This window comes from Electrophorus electricus, chromosome 13 (assembly GCF_041902795.1).
Source record: "Electrophorus electricus isolate QZ-2024a chromosome 13, ASM4190279v1, whole genome shotgun sequence".
Classification (NCBI taxonomy): Eukaryota; Metazoa; Chordata; class Actinopteri; order Gymnotiformes; family Gymnotidae; genus Electrophorus; species Electrophorus electricus.
In genome coordinates this window covers 537,501-565,000 of record NC_137509.1, presented here as the reverse complement: position 1 = coordinate 565,000, position 27,500 = coordinate 537,501, and the positions used below count along the sequence as shown (strand labels likewise).

At 41.4% G+C, this 27,500-nt stretch overlaps 2 protein-coding genes across 3 annotated transcripts in view; one reads left to right on the top strand and one right to left on the bottom strand.

Moving 5' to 3' along the window:
- c8b (complement component 8, beta polypeptide) overlaps positions 1-22,828 on the top strand; it is a 52,644-nt gene extending 29,816 nt beyond the window's left edge. Inside the window, exons 8-26 of the mRNA XM_081695023.1 lie at positions 858-923; positions 1,166-1,225; positions 2,585-2,641; positions 3,405-3,504; positions 4,741-5,355; positions 5,778-5,863; positions 8,154-8,173; positions 13,647-13,784; positions 14,246-14,372; positions 14,795-14,945; positions 15,673-15,814; positions 16,067-16,199; positions 17,665-17,862; positions 18,560-18,800; positions 20,138-20,266; positions 20,564-20,727; positions 21,084-21,237; positions 22,241-22,309; positions 22,490-22,828. Of these exons, the coding sequence (XP_081551149.1) occupies positions 858-923; positions 1,166-1,225; positions 2,585-2,641; positions 3,405-3,504; positions 4,741-5,355; positions 5,778-5,863; positions 8,154-8,173; positions 13,647-13,784; positions 14,246-14,372; positions 14,795-14,945; positions 15,673-15,814; positions 16,067-16,199; positions 17,665-17,862; positions 18,560-18,800; positions 20,138-20,266; positions 20,564-20,727; positions 21,084-21,237; positions 22,241-22,309; positions 22,490-22,641 (2,802 nt within the window). The 3' untranslated portion in view covers positions 22,642-22,828. The remainder of the gene's footprint in view (positions 1-857; positions 924-1,165; positions 1,226-2,584; positions 2,642-3,404; positions 3,505-4,740; positions 5,356-5,777; positions 5,864-8,153; positions 8,174-13,646; positions 13,785-14,245; positions 14,373-14,794; positions 14,946-15,672; positions 15,815-16,066; positions 16,200-17,664; positions 17,863-18,559; positions 18,801-20,137; positions 20,267-20,563; positions 20,728-21,083; positions 21,238-22,240; positions 22,310-22,489) is intronic.
- Positions 22,829-22,974: 146 nt separating this feature from the next.
- The window catches only part of c8a (complement component 8, alpha polypeptide), a 10,405-nt gene continuing 5,879 nt past the window's right edge, over positions 22,975-27,500 (bottom strand). The window contains exons 6-11 of one of the 2 annotated variants that reach the window (XM_081694833.1): positions 27,051-27,233; positions 25,155-25,395; positions 24,443-24,574; positions 24,185-24,342; positions 23,680-23,905; positions 22,975-23,252 (exon numbers count right to left, since the gene is read on the bottom strand). In XM_081694833.1, coding sequence (XP_081550959.1) covers positions 23,104-23,252; positions 23,680-23,905; positions 24,185-24,342; positions 24,443-24,574; positions 25,155-25,395; positions 27,051-27,233 — 1,089 coding nt within the window. In that variant the 3' untranslated portion in view covers positions 22,975-23,103. The remainder of the gene's footprint in view (positions 23,253-23,679; positions 23,906-24,184; positions 24,343-24,442; positions 24,575-25,154; positions 25,396-27,050; positions 27,234-27,500) is intronic. The other variant, XM_081694834.1, reaches the window with a different exon arrangement.

Genomic DNA, 27,500 nt, shown 5'->3' with positions numbered 1-27,500 from the left:
TAGCCAGCTACAGTATACTCTGTGGAGTAGCTGCAACATCACATAGATGTATGGAGTTTACATCAGAACTCCATAAGTGCCAGTTTCTGACAGCGATGAGTGCATTTACATGCACTTAATAATCTGATAACTGCAGAAAATCAGATTTTGTCAATAATCCAATCAATGTGTTTACATGCATTTATCTGAGTATTCAGATAATGGGAAAACTCTGGGTTTACATGAGTCAGGCAATAATCAGATTTCTACTTTGCAACCAGCCAATAATCTTACAGATTTATGTGATGTAAACTTCAAACTTCCTGCTGCAGCTTTTTGTAAACATTGACCCGCTTTACCAGCAAATATGGAACTTCCTTTTTTATGGTTATTAATAGTGCACAATGCTGCCCTGTCAACAGCTTTCTCTATATTGATGTAAAGATAGAATTGAGCTTTTTTTAATGAGCCATTGCTGTGTTTAATTCTGCCGGCTGCTTCCCGGACAGCTCTATACTCTACACCCTAAGGACAGCTCTATACTCTAAATTGGAGTATGCTGTTTACATGACCATTTGAATAATCAGATAGCTGGAGAAATCCAGTTATGATTATTAAGTGCATGTGAATGCACTCAATATTGCTTTGCTTTAGTAGATTATGTTCAATAATAATTTTCAATATTTAAATTTTTGAGAATATCTTCGCAGTCAATGTACTTAATGTCTTCCTTGTAGTCTATTAAAATGCAAACTTCCCGTGCCACCACTAAAATGTCTTCTTTAAAGTGATTACTGTGCCCCTCTCTCCCTCTCTCCCTCTCTCCCTCTCTCTCTCTCTCTCTCGTTCTGCCTGTACATGCTGCGTTACTGCCCTAGTACATTGTGTTTGAAGCTGGACACGAGGCTCTCTGTGGTCCAGTATCAGAGGAGAGTGTTTACCAGGTAACCTGTCAAGCTCTGCCCATTCCCAAGACTCATGTACAGGGCTGGGGGTCAGCAGGAGGCTGTAAGTAGTGAGGCTCTCTTCAACATGGAATCCAACATGCAGTGCTGCTGCTTTATTATTTAAAAAGATAAAAGGTTAAATAAAGACTATAAAGATTAAATTATTTTGAACATTGTCTGCTAGTCTTTATTTTTGGTACGGTGGGCACTTTGTGTTAATCACCTGTTACAACTTTTAGGTCCCATCCAGTCAGCAGAAAGAAGGAATCTATGATGTTCCAAAATGCCATTTTATGACAGTAGGTGGATCTATGAGCAAACACTGACTCTCTCTCTGCTTCTGTATGTACAAAACACTCTACCCCACCCACCCCTACATCCCTTCATCATCTACTCTACTCACCCCTACATCCCCCCCCAACCACCTACCCCACCCACCCCTACATCATCTACTCTACTCACCCCTACATCCCCCCCCAACCACCTACCCCACCCACCCCTACATCATCTACTCTACTCACCCCTACATCCCCCCCCAACCACCTACCCCACCCACCCCTACATCCCTTCATCATCTACTCTACTCACCCCTACATCCCCCCCAACCACCTACCCCACCCACCCCTACATCATCTACTCTACTCACCCCTACATCCCCCCCCAACCACCTACCCCACCCACCCCTTCATCATCTACTCTACTCACCCCTACATCCCCCCCCAACCACCTACCCCACCCACCCCTACATCCCTTCATCATCTACTCTACTCACCCCTACATCCCCCCCCAACCACCTACCCCACCCACCCCTACATCCCTTCATCATCTACTCTACTCACCCCTACATCCCCCCCCAACCACCTACCCCACCCACCCCTACTAATCATTGCACTGTAAACTCATACAATGTTCAGGTACCTTTGTGAGCCCAATGCAGCCTCTATGCCACAGATGAATTAGTCTGTGTTATTCTGTCGCTCTATACAACAGACTTGTTTATTCAACTGCAGCTTCTCAATTAGCACCTCACCCCTCTCTCCTCTCACCCCTCTCATCCCTTTCACCCCACTTAGCCCTCTTATAACTCCCACCTCTCACTCCACTCTCCTCTCACCCCTCTTATAACTCTCTCCCCACTCTCCCCACTAGTCCCTCACTCAACTCTCCTCTCACCCCTCTCATCCCTTTCACCCCACTTAGCCCTCTTATAACTCCCACCTCTCACTCCACTCTCCTCTCATCCCTCTTACAACTCTCATCCCACTCACCACTCACACCACTAACCCACTCACCAACACACTGTTCACCTCACTCCTCAACCCGTGCTCCACTCATCCCTCTCCACCCAGTCTCCTCTCATCCCATTTCTCACTACTGTATCTCTGCTATTGCTGTGCTATTTCCTGAAAGTTTATTTCTTAGGCACAGTGATGATCATACAATTAATTGAATAAACTTCCCATTGTTCCAATGTCGCATTGGATCATTGACCAATGAAGCAACCTATTAGTGAAATCAGATATTCAACCATTTATGAACACTCTCATTGGTGAACTTGATCTTACTCATGTGTGACAGTGCCTTTCTGAGCCTTAAATATGATTCTTTCCTCCATCTGTGTCTCTGTCCGGTTTTTCTCCATTTTGGACTTCTTTCAGAACATCAGTCAGTTGGACCTGTTTGGAGATATGGCTACTCCTCCGGACATCCTCTCAGTAAGTGATTTTCAGAATACCTTTCGCTGGTGCTCAATCATAAAACTACATTTACATTTATGGAATTTAGCTGATGCTTTTATCCAAAGCGACTTACAATTATATCTGAATACAATCTGAGTAATTGAGGGTTAAGGGTCTTGCTCAGGGGTCCAACAGTGGTAACTTGGCAGTGGTGGGACTTGAACTGGCAACCTTCCAGTGACTAGTCAAACTATGGCTACACAGAGAAGCACTATGAATAGAATTATACACTTAGGAAAGGAACTTGAATAGAAATACAACTTCGTGTCCCACACTTGCAGCTGTTAATGTCCCTGCCTCTGTATACACCAGTCCGGCGTTGCTGGGCTGGGTGTGGAGGAGCCAGTGACTCCCTGGTGGGTTTTACAGAACTGGCATGAGTGTCCTACAGAGATCATCATGAAAATGTCCTATAGAGATTACCATGAAAATGTCCCATGGAGATCACCATGAAAGTGACCTACAGAGATCACCATGAAAGTGATGTACAGAGATCACCATGAATTTCCCAAGAGGCCAATCCCAAAAGTGCTCTGAGTGGAGTGTTTACTTTTTAAGAACAGATAGTTGCTGTCATTTTGAATTTCACTAAATGCTTTTACTTTCTAGAAGAATCTTTTATTACCTTTTTGATAAAATAGATTAAACTACATTTGTATCAACAATGCTGTTACAGTCCCTCTTTCTGGGTATTGTATATAGATTGTTGACTAATAAAATTGGTTTGTTTGATGTTAAGATGCCGGCATCCCCTGCTAATACAGTGGATTCCTGTTGCCGGCGGCGACAGCACCAACCACAGCTGCTCACTCATTTCAGTCCCCCTGCTGTGCCTTCAGGTAACCCATGGCAACCGCACACCTGATGAGTGTGGAACTCCAGAAAGAGAGATCAGACTGGTTGCACTGTGGGATACATTAACACTGTATGATATTTATGATGGTCTATCTTATTTAATATGTGATAATCCATAACAATATTATTACATTTCATGACATGCTTCACAATGTCTCATCTGTTATTCAATACTTCAGTTAACACTGTTAAATTACTTAAGTACACTGTTTGAAACATTACTTGATGTTTTATATATGCATTAGATGAATTAGACTTGCATTAGGCTTACCCTGCCTCTGCCCATTTATTCTGTTTGTCCCACATATCCTGCCTCTTGCCTGCTGTCCTGACTATCTTACCTCCTGTACTGTCTGTCTGTCTGTCTGTCCTGCCTGTCTCTTACCTCTGTCCTGTCTCTCCTGCCTCTCTCTCTCCCCTCTGCCCTGTCTCTCCTGCCTCTCTCTCTCCCCTCTGCCCTGTCTCTCTTGCCTCTCTTCCCCTCTGCCCTGTCTCTCCTGCCTCTCTCTCTCCCCTCTGCCATGTGTCTCCTGCCTCTCTCTCTCCCCTCTGCCCTGTCTCTCTTGCCTCTCTTCCCCTCTGCCCTGTCTCTCCTGCCTCTCTCTCTCCCCTCTGCATTGTCTCTCTTGCCTCTCTTCCCCTCTGCCCTGTCTCTCCTGCCTGTCTCTGTCCCCTCTGCCATGTCTCTCCTGCCTCTCTCTCTCCCTCCCCTCTGTCCTGTCTTTCCTGCCTCTCTCTCTCCCCTCTGCCCTGTCTCTCCTGCCTCTCTCTCTCCCCTCTGCCCTGTCTCTCTTGCCTCTCTTCCCCTCTGTCCTGTCTCTCCTGCCTCTCTCTCTCCCCTCTGCCCTGTCTCTCCTGCCTCTCTTCCCCTCTGTCCTGTCTCTCCTGCCTCTCTCTCTCCCCTCTGCCCTGTCTCTCTTGCCTCTCTTCCCCTCTGTCCTGTCTCTCCTGCCTCTCTCTCTCCCCTCTGCCCTGTCTCTCTTGCCACTCTTCCTCTCTGCCCTGTCTCTCCTGCCTCTCTCTCTCTCTCACACCTCTGTCCTGTCTCTCTTGCCTCTCTCTCTCTCCCCTCTGCCCTGTCTCTCCTGCCTCTCTCTCTCTCCCCTCTGCCCTGTCTCTCCTGCCTCTCCCTCTCCCCTCTGCCCTGTCTCTCTTGTCTCTCTTCCCCTCTGCCCTGTCTCTCCTGCCTCTCTCTCTCCTCTCTGCCATGTCTCTACCAGGTTACATGACAATGGGGGCAGTACCACTGGCTCACTGGGCCCAGCAGTCATTTGGAACTCCAGCTGCTCCTCTAGCATTTGGGGTTCAGGCTCCTCTGCAGGTGTCCCAGGTGCTTCCCAGGGGCCAGCAGATGATCTGGGGGCAGGCCAATCTCTTCCCTTCCCCTGTGACAGGCTCGCAGCAGTGGGCCTTAGTTCCAGCTCAGACGGTCGGCATGGCGCGGCATCCCCTCCCAGCTGCCGCCATGCTCCAGGGCTTGGTTCCCATAGCAACCATGCGACAGCACCAGCCTTCTGCCCCATCCTCAGCCGTTACCAGCCCACAGCATGTGGCTGACTTTGTCCCGCAAAAATCAGATCCCTCCGTGACCACAACAAATTCCACCATCCACACAGTGGATTCTGCCCTGCACAGGGCTGACAGCACTATCCACACTGAGGAGATGTCAGATTCACATGCGCAGCAAACATCGACTCATCACACACAGGCACTATTAGGAGCAGCCATACAGCATTGTGGGAAGCAGGAGGAGAAAGTCTGCTGTGGCGAGCTCGACCTCTCCCAGCTAAGCTTGACCCTGGGGTCATATATATCACCATCTTCTACAGAGTCTCGTGAGTGAGATGTACTTCTGTGGTCACCCTACAGCAATATAGCTACTTATGAGCTAATTAACAAAGACATGTAATTGACATTTTTGCTGTCAAAAGTGCAGAAATGTGTATATGTCCAAACTCATGTGAAGAGAGATTTTAACACTCATCTGTATGAGTAGTAGTAGGAATGCAGTCTTATTTTTATTGGACCCTGATCTTAACCTGATGGGTTCTTAGTTACAGCATCAAGAATGTCAAGTTGATTGAGTTCTTACAAGTTATTAAAGTTTATGTATCTGTACATGTCATCTATGACCATCAGTCCTGAGTTAAGAATATCAGTGTCGTAGTGACCATCATTGCTGAGTCCCATTCCTCTTCTGTAGCTACTACACCTGCTACCCTGCCCTTTGAAACCTTGTCTGGGTCTTGTCCTGCAGGAACAGAAGCTGGCCCTGACCATCTTGTAGCATCTTTTCCCATGCGCGCTGGCAAGAGTGGCAGTCATGTTGGGAAAGATGAACGGGTAATTGATTTTTTTTTCTCCATATTTGAGCTTCTTAATGAGAATGCTGTTGGCCAAAGAGGGGTCACTCCTGTGGTTAATTCTCGTGATGACTCATTCGCAGCAGTGGTGGCTGTAGTTCATTTGAACTGGTTGTCTATGCTGGGATATGTATCCATTAGAGAGGCCTGTTAATTGATACCTTTATAGTTCTCCAGTTAAGTCATATTAACCAGTGCATGGTGAGCATTAATCAGTGTTCTATATCATTGAACATTTTCTTTATTAAATTGTTTTTCTTAGGCTAGCCTACATCATTGTTTGAATAACAAGAGTTTGTTTTCTGACAAAAACAACTGGTAGATTTTTGATAATGGAATGTTCACATCGAGTTTGATGCAATATTTTGTTTAAACCTTTTAGTTCTCTTATCATTCATAAATATGTAAAGTTTTCCTGTGTACAAAAGATACTATAAACAGTACCTATGTGTTATGAACGTAATCGCTGCTATGCTGTGGTCCTCCATGCGTTTTCTAAAAGGTCTTCACTTTTATATTCAATGCATTGCTTTTTTTTTTAAATTTATTTATTTTCTGAACCTTATCTGTTTATAACCTTATCGCTAGTACTGAATGCAAACAGCTGGAAGGTGGAGCTAGACATCATGTGATAAAATACATTTGCCCCAATGGATAGTGACTTGCACTGTGAGCACGCGCTGTGTGTAATACCTGAAAAACACACTTGCCTGACACATTGTGTGAATCTTAAATTCAGGCTAAATCAGATCTTAGCCAGTTTGTTCCTATCTCATGACCTATAGGTGGTGCTATTAGTCTTAGGTCCACATAAGGCCAAAATAAACTGCTTCAAGACATTTCTTAACCATAAATGAACGATGTAAATGGACAATGTGGATGGCAAAAATATGACAAATTCTTCTGATGACTTTATTAGTTGAAAGACAAAGGGTGCTTAGCACCATTTGATCATTTTAGCCTCCCCTGCTTAGAGGTTGTCTGCTAACTAGCCAGTATCATTGTGGCCATATTCTCGCCCCATAAACCTGCTGATTTGGAACCACTGAACCTGTGATGTAGGCATTCAAAGGTCAGGCCCTTGCTATCACTTGATCAGTTGTGCAGCTGCCATTTTTCAGAAAGTCGCTATTTTTTTGTGTTTTATTTCATCTGCCAATATTTTGTCTGCCAATGTAATCCATATTGTTTATCTGTCATCTGTCGACGACTTCTGGGCTAGGGGCCCTTAACCCTAGGGAATTGGATACATTATCATTCAGCTCTCAAACCAGTGGAAGTGCGACTGAGTCTTGTAAGGTTCACCAGTCTCTAATCACCACTACACTCCTCCCTACCCTACTGCACCCCATCTTTAAAGTCTAAGGGTTTAGTCTTTTCAGATCAGCTTTAAGTGTGAGGTCTTAAACTTTTCAGGGCAGCTTTAATGTTTTCTAGGTCTGAATTTGTGATTCAACATTTTTAACAGCTCTCATATGAAGCAGAAATAATATTGAAAGGACTAACATAGTTATGTACTTATTTCACTCTGTTTTCAGGACAGGGATTATGATTTAGGGATTAATTTTAGGGTTAGATTAAGACTGCTGCAAAGGTAAAAATATTATTATCACATTGAAAATGTAGCTATAATGTACAGAACAGGAATTTATTATTATGAGTTATTACACTCTGGATTGTGTTGGACTTTACAGAGTCCTTGTTATGTGTGAAATATAGCCCATGACCAGTGAAGGTCTGTCCTCCTGTGTCAACCTGGCTGGGTTAGGGCTGCAGACCTGTGGCCTTTCTCCAGGTTCTGTCTCTCCTTTTCCAGGCTCCAGACACAGAGCAGGTCAATGTGTCTGTCCTGCAAGCCTGAATGTGGGTTACCTGCTGTTCCAGAGGCTATGATCAACTTCCACTAATGTAATTGAGTACTGCTGACACCTGCTGGCTGTGTGTAGTACTGCAGTTCTTCTCAGGAGAGGCGCATCTTAGCAACACAGACGATGATCAGTTTCATTTGTAAAGTTTGAAAGTGTGCATGACTAATTCTGTGTGTGTGTGTGTGTGTGTGTGTGTGTGTGTGTCTGTCTGTCTGTCTGTCTGTCTTTTTACCTGTGCTATCTTTAATCTCAATTATAGGTTACCCAATTCCCATTCTCAATCCTCTCTCAATGTCATAGTTCTCTTTGTTAGTTTTGTTTTATGATCTTGTGTTGTAAAGAACTTTCATCTGCATTCTATGTATGAAATGTGCTATATAAAATGTATTATTATTATTACAGGCGATGGATACCCCAGCTCTGTAAGGACAAGGTCCATAAGAAGATGCAGGATGCACACTGCACCAGAGCTGAATGGTAACCTCCAGAAGATTTACCAGGATGTCAGCGTGGAGACTAACATTGTAACAATAAACACAAAATAAACAGGCATGATGTCTGATACAGACACATTAATAATAAGGAGAACTCTGTGTGGAATTTTCATTTGAATTACACAAAGTCCCTCCTTGATACCTTGTTACATTTGAAATAGTTGGTCATCTAAAAATCTGAACTGTTTTACAAAATATTTATTTTTAATTGATGAGGTGCTTATATTGATAAGATATTAGTTTGAGCTTCTGTGATATTCGAGTGTGAAGTCTTGGCTGTGCTGAGCTGCTTTGCTTAGGCCTGGGAGGCTTTCTCACCCTGTGCTGGACTCTGAGTCATACCCTGTGTGTTGGTGTGGAATTGAGGTTTGGACATTTCCAGTGATTGGTCTTATTTACAGGTGTGGCTTCAAAAATGCCGCTTTGCTTCAAAACGGCTGAACATAAACTTTGGTTGGGGAGGAGGGAGTTGCTTTCATGTTTTTTATTTCCAGGCTGACTTAGAAATGAGGCTTGTGCAGCCACACTAAGGTTTTAAACTGACTCCACATGCAGCAAGTGCATCAGACATACACAGGCTGTCTGCATAGTTCTCACCAAAGGAGATTTGATGCCACATTTCACTAACTTTTATACAAAAGCAATTTTAAAATAATGATTTTAAAGCATTTTTTTAAATAATATTTTTATGTCCAGTGCTTAGGATCACCCAGATAGGATGTTGGTATGGAAACTCCTCTTCACCAAATATTGGCTGGTAAATGATGTGAATTATTGTGTTATAATGCTGTGTTGAGGGGAGAAAAATGCCAACCAATGGTATTCTGAAAGTATGACAGCAGTATAATGAGAAATAATATTGTATGTTTTTGTTTAGAGCTGAGTAAACAATAAACAGACAATGGTATTTTCTCTTTTCATTTGAAATAGATTAAGTTGTTCTGGACCTTGTAGTCCTCCCAGATAGCCAATCCCAGCTGTGCCCTTCATATATCAGAGTTTCAATTTTGAACTTACAAAACAAAGATAATACACGACACCATAACAAAGTGTTGATTTGACAGCAAATCTGTTAAATTTGCATTAATTTGTCCAACAACATTGCAACACACTTCTCTCCTAAACTACAAAATTAGGCTACAGACTGACTGTGGTTTCTAAAGCAGAATCCTTCTCTATCTTCTAGTATTACACCTATAGTAGCTATATTTCATTACTTATCACTTTAGTGTCTAAGAGGTCAGCTCACAGCCTACCCTACCCCATCTGCCTATGTCTGCCATAATGTCCAAAGACCAGAACACACTGGCCCAAAGAGACATGAACCTGAACATACTGGCCCAAACACACACACGAATATTCTGATATTGCTACTGATTGTCGAATGTTCAACAGGCAAACCAAAAACCAGTGTGAGCAGGGGAGAGCATTTTAGAATGTTCTCAGTAATCACACTTGGGTCCAGCACAGCAGCCCAGTGTTGGGATTGCTTGGTGTACTTTGGCTAAGAGTGTGATGGGCTTCTGTCAGACCCCTTTAGTAAGAGCTACAGGAAGGCTGGACTTTGTGTCATGAATGTAAGAAAATTCTTTAGGTAAGTGGTGAGAACACAATAATTTGTGCTTGACTTGAATGGTTTGGTATCGTCACAAGTGTAAAGTAACTTTTTAAAAAATATATTTTATCTTCAAACTGAAGCTCTTCATCTGAATAACCCATTGTCTTGTCTTTATTTTGCTGTGTTCAGACTCCTGAACTTAGCCATTTTAAATGTAATATTATTTGCTCTATTGAATAATATATTATTCATTTTTGCCTTATGTTGCAATATAGGTGATGGATGTGAAAAATAAATGTGCCCTTATGGTAACAATGCAGGAGGTGGATATCGGTGTTTGGACATATCTCTCAGTCTCCCTATCAGTCATGAGTTTATGGACTATGGTTTCATCTTTGTACTCACTTTTCAGACTCTTTATCAAGCACATAATTTGTTGTTGCTAAATTTAACTATGAGAAATAACATGGCTGCTTGTTCAAGGGAAATAATGCAAACACGGAGGACAAGAGTCTACTGTCAAGTACCAGTGGGGCAGATTTACAGTTTACAGTCAAGCAGATAACACTACAGTTACAGTGCAAGTATCCCAGTTAACAGAGAAGCACAATACATTACAACACTACAGTTAGTAACCCAGTTTACAGGGAAGTGCATTAGTACACTAAAGCTACAATGGAAGTAACCCAGTTAACATTTATGGCATTTGGCAGTCGCTCATGCTGAGCGACATACAAAAGTGCTTTGTCGTAGAATGAGGTTTTAGGTCTACATTTATGGCATTTAGCTGACACTTTTATCCTAAGCAACTTTCACTTATAACTGAATACAACTTGGGTGTTAACTGGGTGTTAAGGGTTTTGCTCAAGGGCCCAACAATGGCAACCTGGGAGAGGTGGGGTTGAACTGGCAACCTTCTGATTACTGGTCAAGTACTTTAACAACTGAGATAACACTGCCCATGGTGCTGCTAACAGGAACTAATGGTGTACTTACACTGTAACTAGCAGCATACCTACACAGTAGCTAACGGTGTACCTTCACTGTGACTGGTGGTATAAAATAGTGTTAGCAGATAGTCTCTGCGTTTCCAGTGCTGTTTATGTGTCTGTTGATTATGCAAGGGATTATAACAAAATTGAAAATGGATACTTGATTACTCATATCAATGTAAACTTTTACTTATAAGTACAAATCATTTAATATAAAATAGACTTTATTGTAATTTATGCTTACCAGTCTGTCTTCATTATTAAAAATATGTTGTTCTTTGCTCAATGGAAGACTGCACAGGTGAAATATAAAGTGACTGCCATCATGACATGTAATTCTGTCACAAATAAAATGTCATAAACACACACTTTTCTGTCTCCAATTCCCCTAAACCAACCCTTCCTCATGTCTCCTCAGACCTGTTTAATTCCTAATCCTAACCCTCAGACCTGTTTAATTCCTAATCCTAACCCTCAGACCTGTTTAATTCCTAATCCTAACCCTCAGACCTGTTTAATTCCTAATCCTAACCCTCAGACCTGTTTAATTCTAAACCCTAACCCTCACCCTCTGACCTGTTTAATTCCTAATCCTAACCCTCAGACCTGTTTAATTCCTAATCCTAACCCTCAGACCTGTTTAATTCCTAATCCTAACCCTCAGACCTGTTTAATTCTAAACCCTAACCCTCACCCTCAGACCTGTTTAATTCTTAATCCTAACCCTCAGACCTGTTTAATTCCTAATCCTAACCCTCAGACCTGTTTAATTCCTAATCCTAACCCTCAGACCTGTTTAATTCCTAATCCTAACCCTCAGACCTGTTTAATTCTTAATCCTAACCCTCAGACCTGTTTAATTCTAAACCCTAACCCTCACCCTCAGACCTGTTTAATTCCTAATCCTAACCCTCAGACCTGTTTAATTCCAAACCCTCACCCTCAGACCTGTTTAATTCTAAACCCTAACCCTCACCCTCAGACCTGTTTGATTCTTAACCCTCACCCTCAGACCTGTTTAATTCCAAACCCTCACCCTCAGATCTGTTTAATTCTAAACCCTAACCCTCACCCTCAGACCTGTTTGATTCTTAACCCTCACCTTCAGACCTGTTTAATTCCAAACCCTCACCCTCAGATCTGTTTAATTCCTAACCCTCATGCTCAGACCTGTTTAATTCCTAATCTCAACTCTCCGACCTGTTGTTTAAACCCTAACCCTCAGACCTGTTTAATTCCTTCTCCATGAATGTGCTACTATTAAATGTGTGAACATTTCAATCCGTTATAGGCCTTCCATTTTTTTACATTATCATGTGCTTCTGACATTGCCTCATTAGCCTTAATGTTAAAGTCTTACTATTGCTTTATTGATGCATTTAATTCTAATCTCTAACTCAGAGTGTTAAATTCTCTCTTAATTGCTATGTTTAACCCTAACCTATAACCCATGGTGTTAAATTCTCTCTGTATTGTTGCGTTTATCCCTAATCCCTAATCCCTAGCCCATGGTGTTTAAACTCTCTCTTTATTTTAGCTGTACATTATACTATAACCTTATCATTTTTCTTACAAAATTTTTAATACTTTGTATTGTAAGATATTATTATTAGACATTATAAGGTATTATAAAAGTCTTTTGTTGTGACAAATAATATTACAATTTCAGAAACACAAAATAATTCTGGGAGTCAATCTGAGATGTCCATGATTCTAAGTGCAACAATCAAATATATCCACTAGAGGGCTTGTGATTTCATTTTAACAGTTCACCCTCTCCCACTTAACCTTTCATAACATGAAGTCGATGACCTAGTTAGGCAGAATAGTAATGCATTCAGAGTTTTGTTGTGTTTTTGTGGGTTTTGTTTTTTTTAACCCCTAAAATGTTTAGTCTCATGATGTTAAACCTTAAACTCACACACATTCTGTAAGGAGCCACCACAATAACTTCTGTTTTCCACACTTAAGTGCTAAATGAGACAAATGAGAATTTATTGAAATGTTGTGCCTAACATAGTATGAAGTCATTAGGCTAAAGTTTAAAGTAGAAATCACACTATAATATATAACACTATATATAACACTATATATATATATGAGGCTACAAAATGCCCTAGTGTCACACAGTATTGCCTCACTGTGGAAATCCCATAATCCCCTGCTCCCACCTCCTCACAACAGCCTCACACTCCTCTGCTCCCACCTCCTCACAACAGCCTCACACTCCTCTGCTCCCACCTCCTCACAACAGCCTCACACTCCTCTGCTCCCACCTCCTCACAACAGCCTCACACTCCTCTGCTCCCACCTCCTCACAACAGCCTCACACTCCTCTGCTCCCACCTCCTCACAACAGCCTCACACTCCTCTGCTCCCACCTCCTCACTCAGGATTAAGGACAATATGTGTGCAGCTATATGTGTTCTTGTGGAAAATAAAAAATATCTCCTTTTTATGTTGTAATTTCAAAACAAACACCCTAATTTTAGGGTGTTTATCGTGTTTATCCCTAATCCCTAATCCCTAGCCCATGGTGTTTAAACTCTCTCTTTATTTTAGCTGTACATTATACTATAACCTTATAATTCTTCTTACAAAATCTTTAATACTTTGTATTGTAAGGTATTATTATTAGACATTATAAGGTATTATAAAAGTCTTAATAAAAAAGTATTATAAAAGGATTAAGGACAATATGTGTGCAGCTATATGTGTTTTTGTGGAAAATAAAAAATATCTCCTCTTTATGTTGTAATTTCAAAACAAACAACCTAATTTTAGGACTAGGTCTCAAGTCTCGAGTATTGATTTCAGCAAAAACGTGTGTGTGGGTGTTTGTGTGTGAGAGAGAGAGACAGACATCGCAGATAAGAGTTAGTGTATTGGTTTATTGCATCTGGTGTTGTCTTCGTCCATCTCATTTATTCATTATGGCCACTTTCTCCACTCTTGTTAGCACTACAATCATCTCTGCTTTCTTAATATAGTAAGTATGAATGCTTGGCTGTGTAGACATAATTTTTTACTCTGTTTGTCATGGTTTTTATGGCTGTGTAAACATAATCTTTTAGTCTGTGTAGTTAATGTGTCCATCATATTATTATCACCTGTTTCACTAAAAAACAAACACTGTCTTGCAGTTGAGAAGACAATATAATTAATATATCGTCTTCCCACACAATTTACTTTGTTTTAGGCTTGATTTCATGGCTCTGCTGGCTTGCTCTGTAAACTAACTGTTTGCACTTACTGTGTCATTTCTTGACACATTTTAGGACTTAATTTTTACGACAGTTTCATGGCTTTGATTTAGGAGGATTTTCCTCTTTACATGGTAGACGTATTTACATAGACTGAGAGTTGTTCATGATTTCCTGTAGAGGAGATTATGGTGTGAGAATTTGTACTGTATATCTAAATGCAGTTGTGTAAAACATTTTCTGGCAGTGTGGCTATAGTGGCCTGCAGTGAGCTGGAGAGCCAAGAGCCGCAGCTCCCCCCTCTGGACCCCGTGGATTGTTCCCTGTCAGTGTGGTCGTCATGGACACGCTGCGACCCCTGCCTCAAAAAGAGGGTGAGTTGCAGACAACACAGAAGAGTACATTCACTCAAACAGATAGCAGCACATCACTATAAACTGATGAATACATGCAATTTATATGTAGTGTATTAACTGTTACATATTAGACAAACCATCATATACTGTGTATCATTTTCTGAGCACAGAAGTATTTTAACTTTGTTTTACATAATTTGTTTGATGTATAATTTATTTAATTTCTCTCTTTCTCTCTCCATCTGTCTCACACTCTCCATATATCTCCTATCTCTCTCCTGTCTCTCTCTCTATTATCTCTCTTTCTCTATCTGTCTCTCAATCAATCTTTTTCTCTGTCTCTTTCTCACATCGCTCAACTATCTTTTTCTCTCCATCTCTCTCAATCTTTCTCACTCTCTCTTTATCTATCTCGCTCTATCTCTCTCTCACTCTAACAGTTTCGCTATGCTAGGCTGCTCCAGCCATCCCAGTTTGGAGGGGAGCCATGTCATGAACTGGGGCGGGAGGAGGAGTCATGTGCTCCACCCTCTCGCTACTCATGCCGGACGCCCACCCCTCTCTGTCAGGGCTTTCAGTGTACCAGCACAGGTAACCTTTACATAAGAGAACCCCTCACATACCAGTATACCAGCACAGGTAACCTTTACATAAGAGAACCCCTCACATACCAGTATACCAGCACAGGTAACTGTTACATAAGAGAACCCCTCACATACCAGTATACCAGCACAGGTAACCTTTACATAAGAGAACCCCTCACATACCAGTATACCAGCACAGGTAACCTTTACATAAGAGAACCCCTCACATACCAGTATACCAGCACAGGTAACCTTTACATAAGAGAACCCCTCACATACCAGTATACCAGCACAGGTAACTGTTACATAAGAGAACCCCTCACATACCAGTATACCAGCACAGGTAACCTTTACATAAGAGAACCCCTCACATACCAGTATACCAGCACAGGTAACCTTTACATAAGAGAACCCCTCACATACCAGTATACCAGCACAGGTAACCTTTACATAAGAGAACCCCTCACATACCAGTATACCAGCACAGGTAACTGTTACATAAGAGAACCCCTCACATACCAGTATACCAGCACAGTTAACCTTTATGTAACAGAGCCGCTCACATACCAGTGTAACTGGGGAGTGTGTCCTCTGCAGGTGTACATTTGTAAAGAGGACTCTGCTGTAACATGAAGTATTTATTAAGAATTTGCTGTTTTTGAAGTGTGTGTGTTAAGAGGACTCTGCTGTAATGTGAAGAGTGTGTGTGTGTGTGTGTGTGTGTTTTCCTGCAGGTCGCTGTATATTAGAGGGACTGCGCTGTAATGGTGATGATGACTGTGGTGATGGCTCTGATGAGCAGGCCTGTAAAAAGGTGTTCAAAGCCTGCACCCAACCAACCGAAGAATACTACGGCATTGAGAACCTTGCCAAAGGGTGTGTGTGTGGGTCTATGTGTGTGTGTAGGGTTGGGTGGGTGTTTGTGGGTGTGTGTGTCAGTCAGTCAATGAGTCAGTCAGATGTCTTGTGTACATTATTCTCCTTCTTATTTCCTGCAGTGACTAATTATTCTAACTGTTGCAACATTTTTTACTTTTTCATTTAGCATAACTAAGCTCTTAGCCCAATCCCTGATATCACACTGCCGTAACCTTTGCACAGTGATATCACTTACTCTTTGACTTTCAGGATCAATGTCCTGAGCAGTAACTTGGAGGGGGTGGTGCTAGATAACCGCTACTACGCTGGTGGCTGTTTGCCTCACTTCATCCAGGACATTCGCTTCAGGAAACCCTACAATCTCCAGCAATACACACTGGAGGCAAGTCTGTGCAGGACAATACAGAATAAAAGAGCTTCACGTTAATGCTGTAGAACTAAAACTATTGCAAGCAAAAGGTGTCTGTTCATACTGGTGTTAATGATACTAGAGAAATCTTATGTTAGTTACTTTATTGTAATATGTTTCTAACACAGTGGCTAGAAACACTGACAAGGTTAGGTCACAGGCATCTCTTCCTGTACATAGCAGCACCTTCATATATAAAACATCATCCCCCAATCAAAGACATAATAGATCAAAAAAATGCATAACCAACTTATATAAATCAACCAGCATTTGTCTCTATTCATGGTTTAACACTCTAATAACCTGGAGATAGGAGAGAGTTCTAGGATAGACACAGTATAACCTCCTTCCTGGTGGCAGTGGTGAAGATAATCTAACAGTGGGATGAGAGATTTCCCTCAAGATGTTTTGTGCTCTGATCAGAGAGTGAGTTGTATAAAGTCTTAGTGTGAAAGTAGACAGTATTTCAGCTGTCTTCACAATCTTATTTAGGGCCTTGCACTCTGCACCTGTAGTACAGCCATACCATACTGTAATACAGCAAGTTAAAATACTCAGCATCCCTAAATACCATAATTACCCTCTGCATACTTAAATACCATAATTAAAATACCCTCTGCATACTTAAATGCTGTGATAAGTTAAAATATTCTCTGCAGTACAGCGATAGAAACTGATTCTTCCACTCAGAATAAACCCATCTCTAGTCTTATGATTAGGTTGGACTTCAGTGATCTCAGTGTTACACTTAGTAAAACATGGATAATGTCACAGCTGATAGATACTTCTGTTTTTTGTTTTACTTCTGAGTTTCTTTGTTAAGAGTGTTCGGCTTTATTCACCAACCGTTCTTAAGAACACATTTCTTCTTAAAACCTATTTACACAGTTTTCACAAAGATTCTGATATTCACCAAGGACATCATTAGTCATCATTATGAACACAAAGATCTTAACCATTGTGCGGTTCAAGAACGTGTTATGAATCTGCTGTGTACTTTTTTGTAGGACCTTTTTTAAGAACAAATTTAAGAAAAAAAACAGGAAAATATTGGTGAATGAGGCCCATTGTGATTATATTGCCACCTACAACTGTGAGGTCCTTTTGCATATTAGTGAGGCCTTAATGTGACCCTGTTAAAGTTAGCCTGTATTATTCTGAAGAAGAACATATACGTTTGTTGGGTCATGTAAAGACCTTGATTCTTCAAAACACCTACAGAACCAGGAATCCAAAATTATTGTGCATGTTACACCACAAAATAAAAAATATACTGATTTATCAAGGGGTTCAATATTGCAAAAATATTTTAAAATGACAACATAAACTATTACAACTTGTACAAAAACTTATATTCATGCTCAGACTCTGCAGTAACATTGTAAGTCACCAGCCTGCCAGCAGTTTAAAATGTGAATCACTTTTTTATTTTCCCCAGACAAAAGGCTCATATGATTTTAAGCTTGAAGCTTATGACTCGTATAAGGAGTATTCTGAACACACAATGAGGGCCTCTCTCTCGAAGACTACTGTCTCCTTCGGCATTGCGGTGCCTGGCGTGTTTGAACTCGGATACAACTACAACGACAGCAAGTACAGGAAGTCTGAGAAGAAGCTTCGGCGTTATTCCGGCATGGTGAGGATACAATTAGAGAACAGAGTTTAAAACAAAAAAAAAGGAATAGGAATGTGCCAACAATAAATAGAAATTTAACAGATGGAAAAGGGAATTGGGAAATACTATAGACCTGTTTCACCTTCTCATTTACAGTTATATTTACCAGTTGTCTTTAATTCTGCAAATTGTAAAGTTACTTGAATGTATAGAATATATCCCAGATGTTTCTATCTAAACAAACTAGAACATAAATACATTGCATTTAGGTTTTATGGTTAAATATAATCTCCACTGAAAAGGTTAAGGGAAATGCAGATCAGTTGTTTGTGGGTTAAAGCAGCTTAGACATGGAAATGACAACTGGGAAATACAACTGGAAATGTGAAACGTTACTGAGAAACGCAACATTTTCTTTTTTCTCTTTTTCTAATATTGTTTTCCTTCCATTACAATTTACATATTAAAGATACAAATCCTGTTGTGAGAGTACAGGCAAAAAATACAGAAATATATAAATGATAAAAGATTTATCCATTGTCACTTTATTGGGCATGTTCTTTGACATTCTTTGACAGGCATGTTCTTTAATGGACATGTTCTTTAATGGGTGTGTTCTTTGAGAATATTTTTTAATGGGCATATTCTTTAATAGGCTTGTTCTTTGATGAGAATGTATTTTAATGGCCATGTTTTTTGATTGGTGTGTTCTTGGCAGAAAAGTCAGTTCATCCATGCACACTCCCAGCTTGAGCTGGTGCACTACGCTTTAAAGACAGAGAACCTGATGCTATACACGGACTTCTTGTCCCGGCTGCGTGCTCTGCCGCTGGAGTACGCATACGGCGAGTACCGGCAGCTCTACAGTGATTATGGCACCCATTACATCACAGAGGCTACGCTCGGGGGCGACTTTGTCTACACCTTAGTACTCAATAAGGACCGTCTAGAGCAATCTGGTGAGGGAAAAGCAATGATACCAACACACACACACACACACACACACACACACACACACACACACACACACACAGTGAGTAGCTTCTCATTTGTTAAACAACCATGTCAAAAGACACATCCTGTGGTCGTGGAACAGATGTTAATCTGTTTCAGAAAGGTCAAATTATTGGCATGCATCAAGCAGAGAAAACATCTAAGGAGATTGCTGAAACTACTAAAATCATGTTAAAAACTGTCCAATGCATTATTAAAAAGTGGAAGGACAGTGAAGAAAACATTATCTTCGAGGAAGGAATGTGGTCGGAAAACAATCTTGAATGATCATGATCGGCGATCACAAATGTGTGCTGAAATCAAATCATAGAAAGACAACATTAGAACTCAGGGATATGTTTAATAGTGAAAGTAAGAGCATTTCCACATGCACAATGTGAAGGGAACTCAAAGGATTGGGACTAAACAGCAGTGTAGCCTTAAGAAACCACTTGTCAGTGAGGTTAACCAGCAAAAAATGGCTTCAATTTGCTAGGGAGCATAAAAATTGGACTCTGGAGCATGGAAGGTCATGTGGTCTGATGAGTCCAGATTGACCCTGTTCCAGAGTGATGGGCACATCAGGGTAAAAAGAGAGATGGCTGAAGTCATGCACCCATCATGCCTAGTGCCTACCGTACAAGCCTGTGGCCACAGTGCTATGATCTGGGGTTGCTGCAGTTGGTCAGGTCTAGGTTCAGCAACGTTATGTGCCCAAAGAATGAGGTCAGTTGACTTCCTGAATATACTGAATGACCAGGTTATTCTATCCATGGATTTTTTCTTCCCTGATGGCACGGGCATATTCCAAGATGACAATGCCAGGATTCATCGGGCTCAAATTGTGAAAGAGTGTTTCAGGGAGCACCATTTTCACACATGGATTGGCCCCCACAGAGTCCAGACCTGAACCCCATTGAGAATCTTTGGGATGTGCTGGAGAAGACTTTGCACAGTGGTCCAAATCTCCCATCAATACAAGCTCTTGGGGGGGTTGGGGGTATGCAACTCTGGACAGAAATAAATGTTGTGCCATTGCAGAAGCTCATGGAAACGATGCCACAATGAATGTAATCAAAGCTAAAGGCAGTGCAACAAAATATTAGGGTGTGAGACCTTTTTTTTGGCCAGGCAGTGTATATTAAAATAGGCAAATAGGACCTATCAAAAAATAAACAAGCAGAATGTTCAGGTATAATTAACCTGTGATGGCAAATATTTTTACTTGGTGCATATGGTGTGTGTGTGTGTGTGTGTGTGTGTGTGTGTGTGTGTGTGTGTTTGTGTATGTGTGGTTTTGCAGGCTACAGTCTAAACGATGCTAAGACGTGTGTGCAGATGGCTCTTAAGGTTGGCGCTAACATTAAGGGCGTGTACGTGTCAGCAGGGGTGTCGGGAGGACGCTGCTCCGGCCTACTCAAAGAGTTCGGAGGTGAGGTTCCTGGCCACAAAAATATAATCAAACATTTACATCTTATCACAATCTGTTTTTTTTTTCCATAGAAACCTTTAATAAAAGAAAATTTAACCTCAGAAGTCCCTGAGAAATTTAAAATGTGAATTGTTAGACACATACATTCATGTGAATGCACATTGTGTAGTTCTTATGAATAGTCTGTCAAGGTGGTCTGTCTCATAGGAATATTTATCGAGGTCTGTTATGTCTCTTATGAATATTAATGGTCGTCTGGAATATTCAGAGGTACCTCAGCTTTACTGTGCTTCCCAGACTCAGAGACACACTCATCCTTTGTGGAGGATTATGTGGCTGTGGTACGAGGAGGTGACAGTGAGACAGTTGCTCGTCTTGCTGCAAAGCAGCTTCCCACCCCAGACCTCATGCAGCTGTGGGGCGATGCCGTCCACTATAACCCCGACATCATCCACAGCAAGGTCAGGACCACTGGGTGCACTGGCCGAACTGAACAGACCAGTCCTTAAAGTCCTTACAGACCCATCCAGCCAATGCCTACAGGCTAGTCCTTTCTGCCCTCACAGTGGAAATTTACATTAATGGTCAGGGATCTTCTTTTGTTAGATTTTTTAAACACCAAATATAAGAAATACACAGAAAATGAAAAACATATATGATCTACTATTGGTTGTGATCTGACAAAGAACCACACCATTTTTGACCCTTTTTGGTCTCCTTCTTTCCCCAATGTGCAGCTTTGAAGCGAGCTCAGGTGTTATCTACACTCTGGCTATGTGTTAAAAGTTGTCGCTGTATTTTGTGCTTTCTGCTGCAGATGGTGCCGCTGTATGAGCTGGTGACCACATGGGACTTCACTAGTGCAAACACCCTGAAGAAGAACCTGAGGCGGGCACTGGCAGAGTACCTGAGTGAGAGCAGCTCCTGCCGCTGCTCGCCCTGCCTCAACAACGGAATAGCTGTCCTCAAAGGTCAGATTAATGGAATAGCCGTCCTCAAAGGTCAGATTAATGGAATAGTTGTTCTCAAAGGTCAGAATAATGGAATAGCCATCCTCAAATGTCATATTAATGGAATAGCCATCCTCAAATGTCATATTAATGGAATAGCCATCCTCAAATGTCATATTAATGGAATAGCCATCCTCAAAGGTCAGATTAATGGAATAGCTGTCCTCAAAGGTCAGATTAATGGAATATCTGTTCTCAAAGGTCAGATTAATGGAATAGCCATCCTCAAAGGTCAGATTAATGGAATATCTGTTCTCAAAGGTCAGATTAATGGAATAGCCGTCCTCAAAGGTCAGATTAATGGAATAGTTGTTCTCAAAGGTCAGAATAATGGAATAGCCATCCTCAAAGGTCAGATTAATGGAATATCTGTTCTCAAAGGTCAGATTAATGGAATAGCCGTCCTCAAAGGTCAGATTAATGGAATAGCCGTCCTCAAAGGTCAGATTAATGGAATAGCTATTCTGAAAGGTCAGATTAATGGAATAGCCGTCCTCAAATGTCATATTAATGGAATAGCCATCCTCAAAGGTCAGATTAATGGAATAGCCGTCCTCAAAGGTCATATTAATGGAATAGCCGTCCTCAAAGGTCAGATTAATGGAATAGCTGTTCTCAAAGGTCAGATTAATGGAATAGCTGTCCTCAAAGGTCAGATTAATGGAATAGCCATCCTCAAAGGTCAGATTAATGGAATAGCTGTTCTCAAAGGTCAGATTCTCCTGCTAGTTAGCAGTCGTAGAGACTTATAGTTGGATCAGTAATAGTTATTTGTTCAAATCATGTTGTGAATTTTAATTCACAATTAAATATCACTGATAAAGAATTTCATCAGATTTAATTCCTAGTACACTACAATGATTTACATTGGAAAATGTCCCCAAATTAATAGAAGGACCTTTATTTTTGAACTATTTTACATTGGCATCAAAGATAATATAAACAAAATTATTTTTGTTTTCAGGTACAAGGTGTGAGTGTATTTGTCCTGCAGGCACCAGGGGGCTAAGCTGTGAAACAACTCTGAGGTCAGGTCAGTCTTTATCCAGAATTAGAGACTGAAGTCAGGTCAGTCTTTATCCAGACATTAGAGACTGAAGTCAGGTCAGTCTTTATCCAGACATTAGAAACTGAAGTCAGGTCAGTCTTTATCCACATGATTATATAAGCATATGAATAATTAACATTTTTGTGTTCCTGTGGGCTCCTGCAGGAAAAACAGTGGATGGGAACTGGAGCTGCTGGTCTGAATGGTCTGCCTGCAGTGGTCAGACCAAAAGACGGACACGGCACTGCACCAATCCAGTGCCACAGAATGGAGGAGTGGCCTGCCCTGGACCACTCGAAGAGTCAACAGACTGTTAACTTTGGACAGGAGTTGTATTTGTTTTTTCATTGCGTGCATGCATAAAAGTCAACATGATGTCTAAGTTTTATGGATTTTGAAAGACTATTATTTAAAGGTTTTGAAAGGCATAAATATCACACATGTATGCACCATTTTATATTTGCTATTGCTTCAGACTGTTTGGAATAAATCCAATAAAACAAACATTTAAATTGTAATCATTTAACATATAATCAAAATATTGTTTTCTATTTTCTGTAACTTTCAAGTGCACCCACTCCTCAATTTGTGATTTTTACTTTTTTTTTGGAGTTTGAGTTACAAACACACACTCAGTGATTTCCACTAGAGGGACAGGTGAGGGTCTTTAACAATCAGAAAGTTGATTTTTAAAGCTTATATTTTAGTGAGATGGGTTCCACTTGCTGTGGTAGAACACTTGCTGTGGTAGAATACTGTTTCTATGAACTATGCTCATTTCAGCAGATTTTCCTCTGGACAGAGCTTCCTTGGCAGGGGAAGCCATTGTCTTTTGGTTGGGGATTGTTGCACTCTCGATGTCGTGTCTTCATCCCAGAAAGGCAGGGAGTCCACTCACCCCAGCAACTCCAGGCTCCATGAGTAGGACCTGTTAAGAACACATGCTGGAGGAGCAGCCAAACTCAACCAAAAACACCAGTCTGCTTTTCTTTAACACTACTTTAAATATTTGATATTGTGTATCATTACTGCATCACTTTTTCTACCTTTGGCAAATCCACAGTGAAGGCAAAATAAACGTTTTTTGGATATAAAAGAGCAACAAGTTTTATCAAATCTAAATTCTATGGAACAAAGATGACTTGGCATCACATCTGAGTGGAGCGGCACATCTTATTCATGAAGGGCTTTTTAATCAGTCAGTGAGTTTAGTCAGCCCCTGTTTGGAGCAAGAACATTTTGGATTTCTAGTCTGCACTGAGCAACACAGACCTGAACTCTGTGAAGTTCGAAGAAGCACTTACTGAACTTACAGAAATGTATTTTATGAAAATCTATTGTGTAGTGTCAGTCACCTTTCCTTGTGGTCTTCTCACAGGCAAGACCACTATAGCCCTCCCTGCAGAGACAGCTGCAGGCAGTCCTGGAGAGCACAGGTATGCCATTGTTCCTGCAGGGGGCACAACGGCAGGGATTGAACTGCTGCATGTACTCCTCCCATGCCTGCTTGAGGAGGGGCAACCTTGTCTTCATCTGCTCAGCTACCGTGCTGAAGCGCACCAGTTCATAAATGGGAACAGCCTGGGAGAAAGGAACAGAGAGGAACACAGCCTGGGAGAGAGGAACAGATCCTGGGAGAGAGGAACAGGGAGGAACAGATCCTGGGAGAGAGGAACAGAAAGGAACAGATCCTGGGAGAGCAGAACAGTGAGGAATAGATCCTGGGAGAGAGGAACAGTGAGAAGAGGCTCGTAGAGAAGCATCCTACTGCAGGGCTTTACATTCATAGGTTTGCTGTATAGGTTGGTACATAGTGTAGTGTAGATGTGTGTGTGTGTGTCTATATATATATATATATACCTCAAACTCAATAACTGCTGGGTTGTACTTGAGAGACTCTCCCCACTTCCTGTAGCTGTTGGCATCATTGATCACCAGCTTGGCAGCAGCAGGGCCAGTTATGCCTCCTTTTACATACGTAATCACATCATTGATCAGGCCACTGTGGGACACTCTTTCTGTAAAAAAAACCAAAACATATTTACACCCTGAATAGTAAAAATTTCTCAAATATGCCACTAGAGGAGTAGGGTTGGGTGAACCATAGTCCACACGTACCTCTGTTCAAGAAGCCGACTGAAGCACACTTCTGGTGTTGTGCTTTTATCTCAGCAGTGACACCAGCAAAGACAGGCTTGGAAAGACCCAGAGAGGCACCCAGGCACTGGCTTACATCATGCCCCTCCAGCTCTGAGAGAACACATGAGGTGAGTGGAAGAATTACATCAGTCTCCACCCACCTCTGAGTCAACACATGAGGTGAGTGGAAGGGTTCCATCAGTTGACTTTCTTCATTTTGCCGTGAAAATCTGGGCAATTGTCAATTGTATTATAGGGTTAGAGATGCAAAAGAGTCAAGTAGCACAACAATCAATTTATCAAAATAGTCAACTGTAAAGGCAATTAATCAACATATTTTCATTCTAATATTTATATATCTAGTACTGGGCAGTGGTAGCTCGGTGGCTAAGGTATTGACTTGCATTCAGAAGGTTGTGGGATCAAGCCCCACCACTGCCACTGTTGAGCCCCTAAGCAAGGCCCTTAACCCTCAATTGCTCAAGTTGTACTCAGTCATAATTGTAAGTTGCTTTGGATAAAAGTGCCAGGTAAATGTAACATTTTTTAAGTTAGCTTTTTGCCTCAGATTGAAGAACATCATTCACTAATAACCATTTTACAAAGTCCTTCTATATCAGATATTCTGTTTACTTCAGAAGTACTTCATTAACAACTATACTGTTCAAATACAGGTATAAATGTTCATTACCGCTTCTTTTCATGGCTTCCTTGTTGACCAGCACTACATACTCCAGTAGGCCTCCAATGGTGCCGTGCGTGATGTAGTGGGTGCCATATTCATTGAGGAAGTGTGCGTAGGAGCCAAAATCATAGTGTTGGGGAAGCTCCAGCAGGGACTGCAACATGTCCTCATGCAGCATCAGATCTCGGCTCCTCATCTTAAACTGTGCTGTTTCCACCTTTGACACCAGCCTAACAAATCCCACTTCCTGCTCAGAGACAAGCATCCAGGACAACAGGGTACATTATATGATAATGTTCATTGGACAAGCATGTATGATGGAAAACCTTGTATTAGGTACTACAGTGTACAATGTATGACACGTTCTTTTCTTCTTTTCTTATTTTTTTCTATTTTTTCTGTCTTTTCTCTTTACCTCCTCAACTGCTAGCTGTCCACAAGCCCTCCCCATCAATAATCTCAAATGGATTTTAAAAAGATATTAGAAATTCACATGGAATAAATTGTCATCTTCACTGTCTTGGGACATTGGTCTGCGTTTGAATACTATACTATATACTATACATATGATTTTACTATACATACTATAACCACCTTGCCTTCTGCAGGGTTTCTCATAGTCTCTAAAATTAATAAAACCACAGCCTGGGGTAGAATCTTCTCCTATAGAGCCCCTCGGTTATGGAACAAACTTCCAGTTTCAATCCATGACTCAGACACACTCCCAATTTTTACATTTAGGCTGAAGACTTTCTTATTTTCTCAAGCTTTCAGTTGGCCTTCAGTATGTAAATCTGCACAGCCTGCAGTCCCTGGTCGGGGAGTTTTCTGGCAATATGAGATGTTAATTCTGTCATCCAGCCACTCCACGCATTCATGACCTGCAGAGCATCTATTACAAGCGGTACCAGACCAAGGCCAGGAGGATTGTGAAGGGCCCCACCCATCCCAACAATAGACTCTTCTCTCTGTTGAAGTCAGGGAAGCGCTTTCGCTCACTGATGACCAAGATAGAGAGACTGAAGAGGAGCTTCTTCCCACAGGCCATTCGGGCCCTGAATCAGGGAAACTGATCAACTGTGGGGACTACCACTACCATGTAACTGTAAATATTCAATTGTAAGCTGGAACTGTACATTGTGTACATACACTTATACATATCCATATATACATTGTACATTGTGTATATAAACACACTATACATATATTGTACATACACTGTTAATATATTTTGTATACATATAGATATATATTTCCCTGTGCACCCGTTTTTTCTCCTCAGTTTGGACATAGCACTCTCAAACCATTTCACTGCGGGTTATACTGTTTATGACTATATATGTGACAAATAAACTGAACTTGAACTTCAGTCAAGTTTGTGATGATCTATGCAGTGTCTCTGAGAGCCCTCAGGACTGTGGTCACCATTAGGACCATGGTCTCTCTCAGGACCGTAGTCTCTCTCAGGAATGTGGTCACCCACAGGAATGTGGTCATCCTCTAGTCCTCCCTTTTAGTTCTGCTGCAGGTAAACCTGCCAGAGCCACACGTTTATCATTGGCTCGTGCACTGTATATGGACTGTTCATGTAATCTGTACCTTGACAAATCTAACCTATGTCTTTCTGTTTATTTGCATGCTACTGCATAGATGATGCCAGGTAGATGACTTGTCATGCTCATCAGCAACAAAACATCTAGAAAATGTTCTGCTTTTGCCAGCCAAAACACCCACCCTGTCTTCTCAGATACAGATACTCTAGACATTTTTCTATAGGATTATCATCCAGTAACCCTTTGGAAAATACAACCTTGTGATCTACAATACAAGCATCTGCAAAATGAAAACCCATAATACTGCACTACTGGTCTAATAGAAAGTGAAGTATGAAGTGCATTTTACCTTACTGTCATGCTGCGAAATGTTGCTGAAGAACTTGAATGAAGAGCTCATTGACACCCCCACTTCTACCTGTTGGACCCCAAATGTCCTGCCAAAGTTGACAGAAGCCTCTGTTCTCCTAGCTTCCAGGAAGCTTACAGCATCAGTGTAGTACTCTGAAGATCCTTCAGAAATAGAATGTGCCTGGAACCAAAGCAGCAGATGTTCAAGGAACTGCCCTGCAGTGTTGGCACTGTAAATGTCACCCATGAATATTCTATGCACTATTATTATCTATTGCAAAGGACTGGATTTTTTGCAGTGACACCCTGCTCCAGTAGGGGGTGTGAGAGAGCACTGCAGTGCCAGCTTGACCGAACATATGAATCCATTCATTAGGTAGCCTTCACATTGACTAGTCCAAATTAGAACACAGTCCATATCAGTTTCCCCCCATTTTTCTAAACAAAC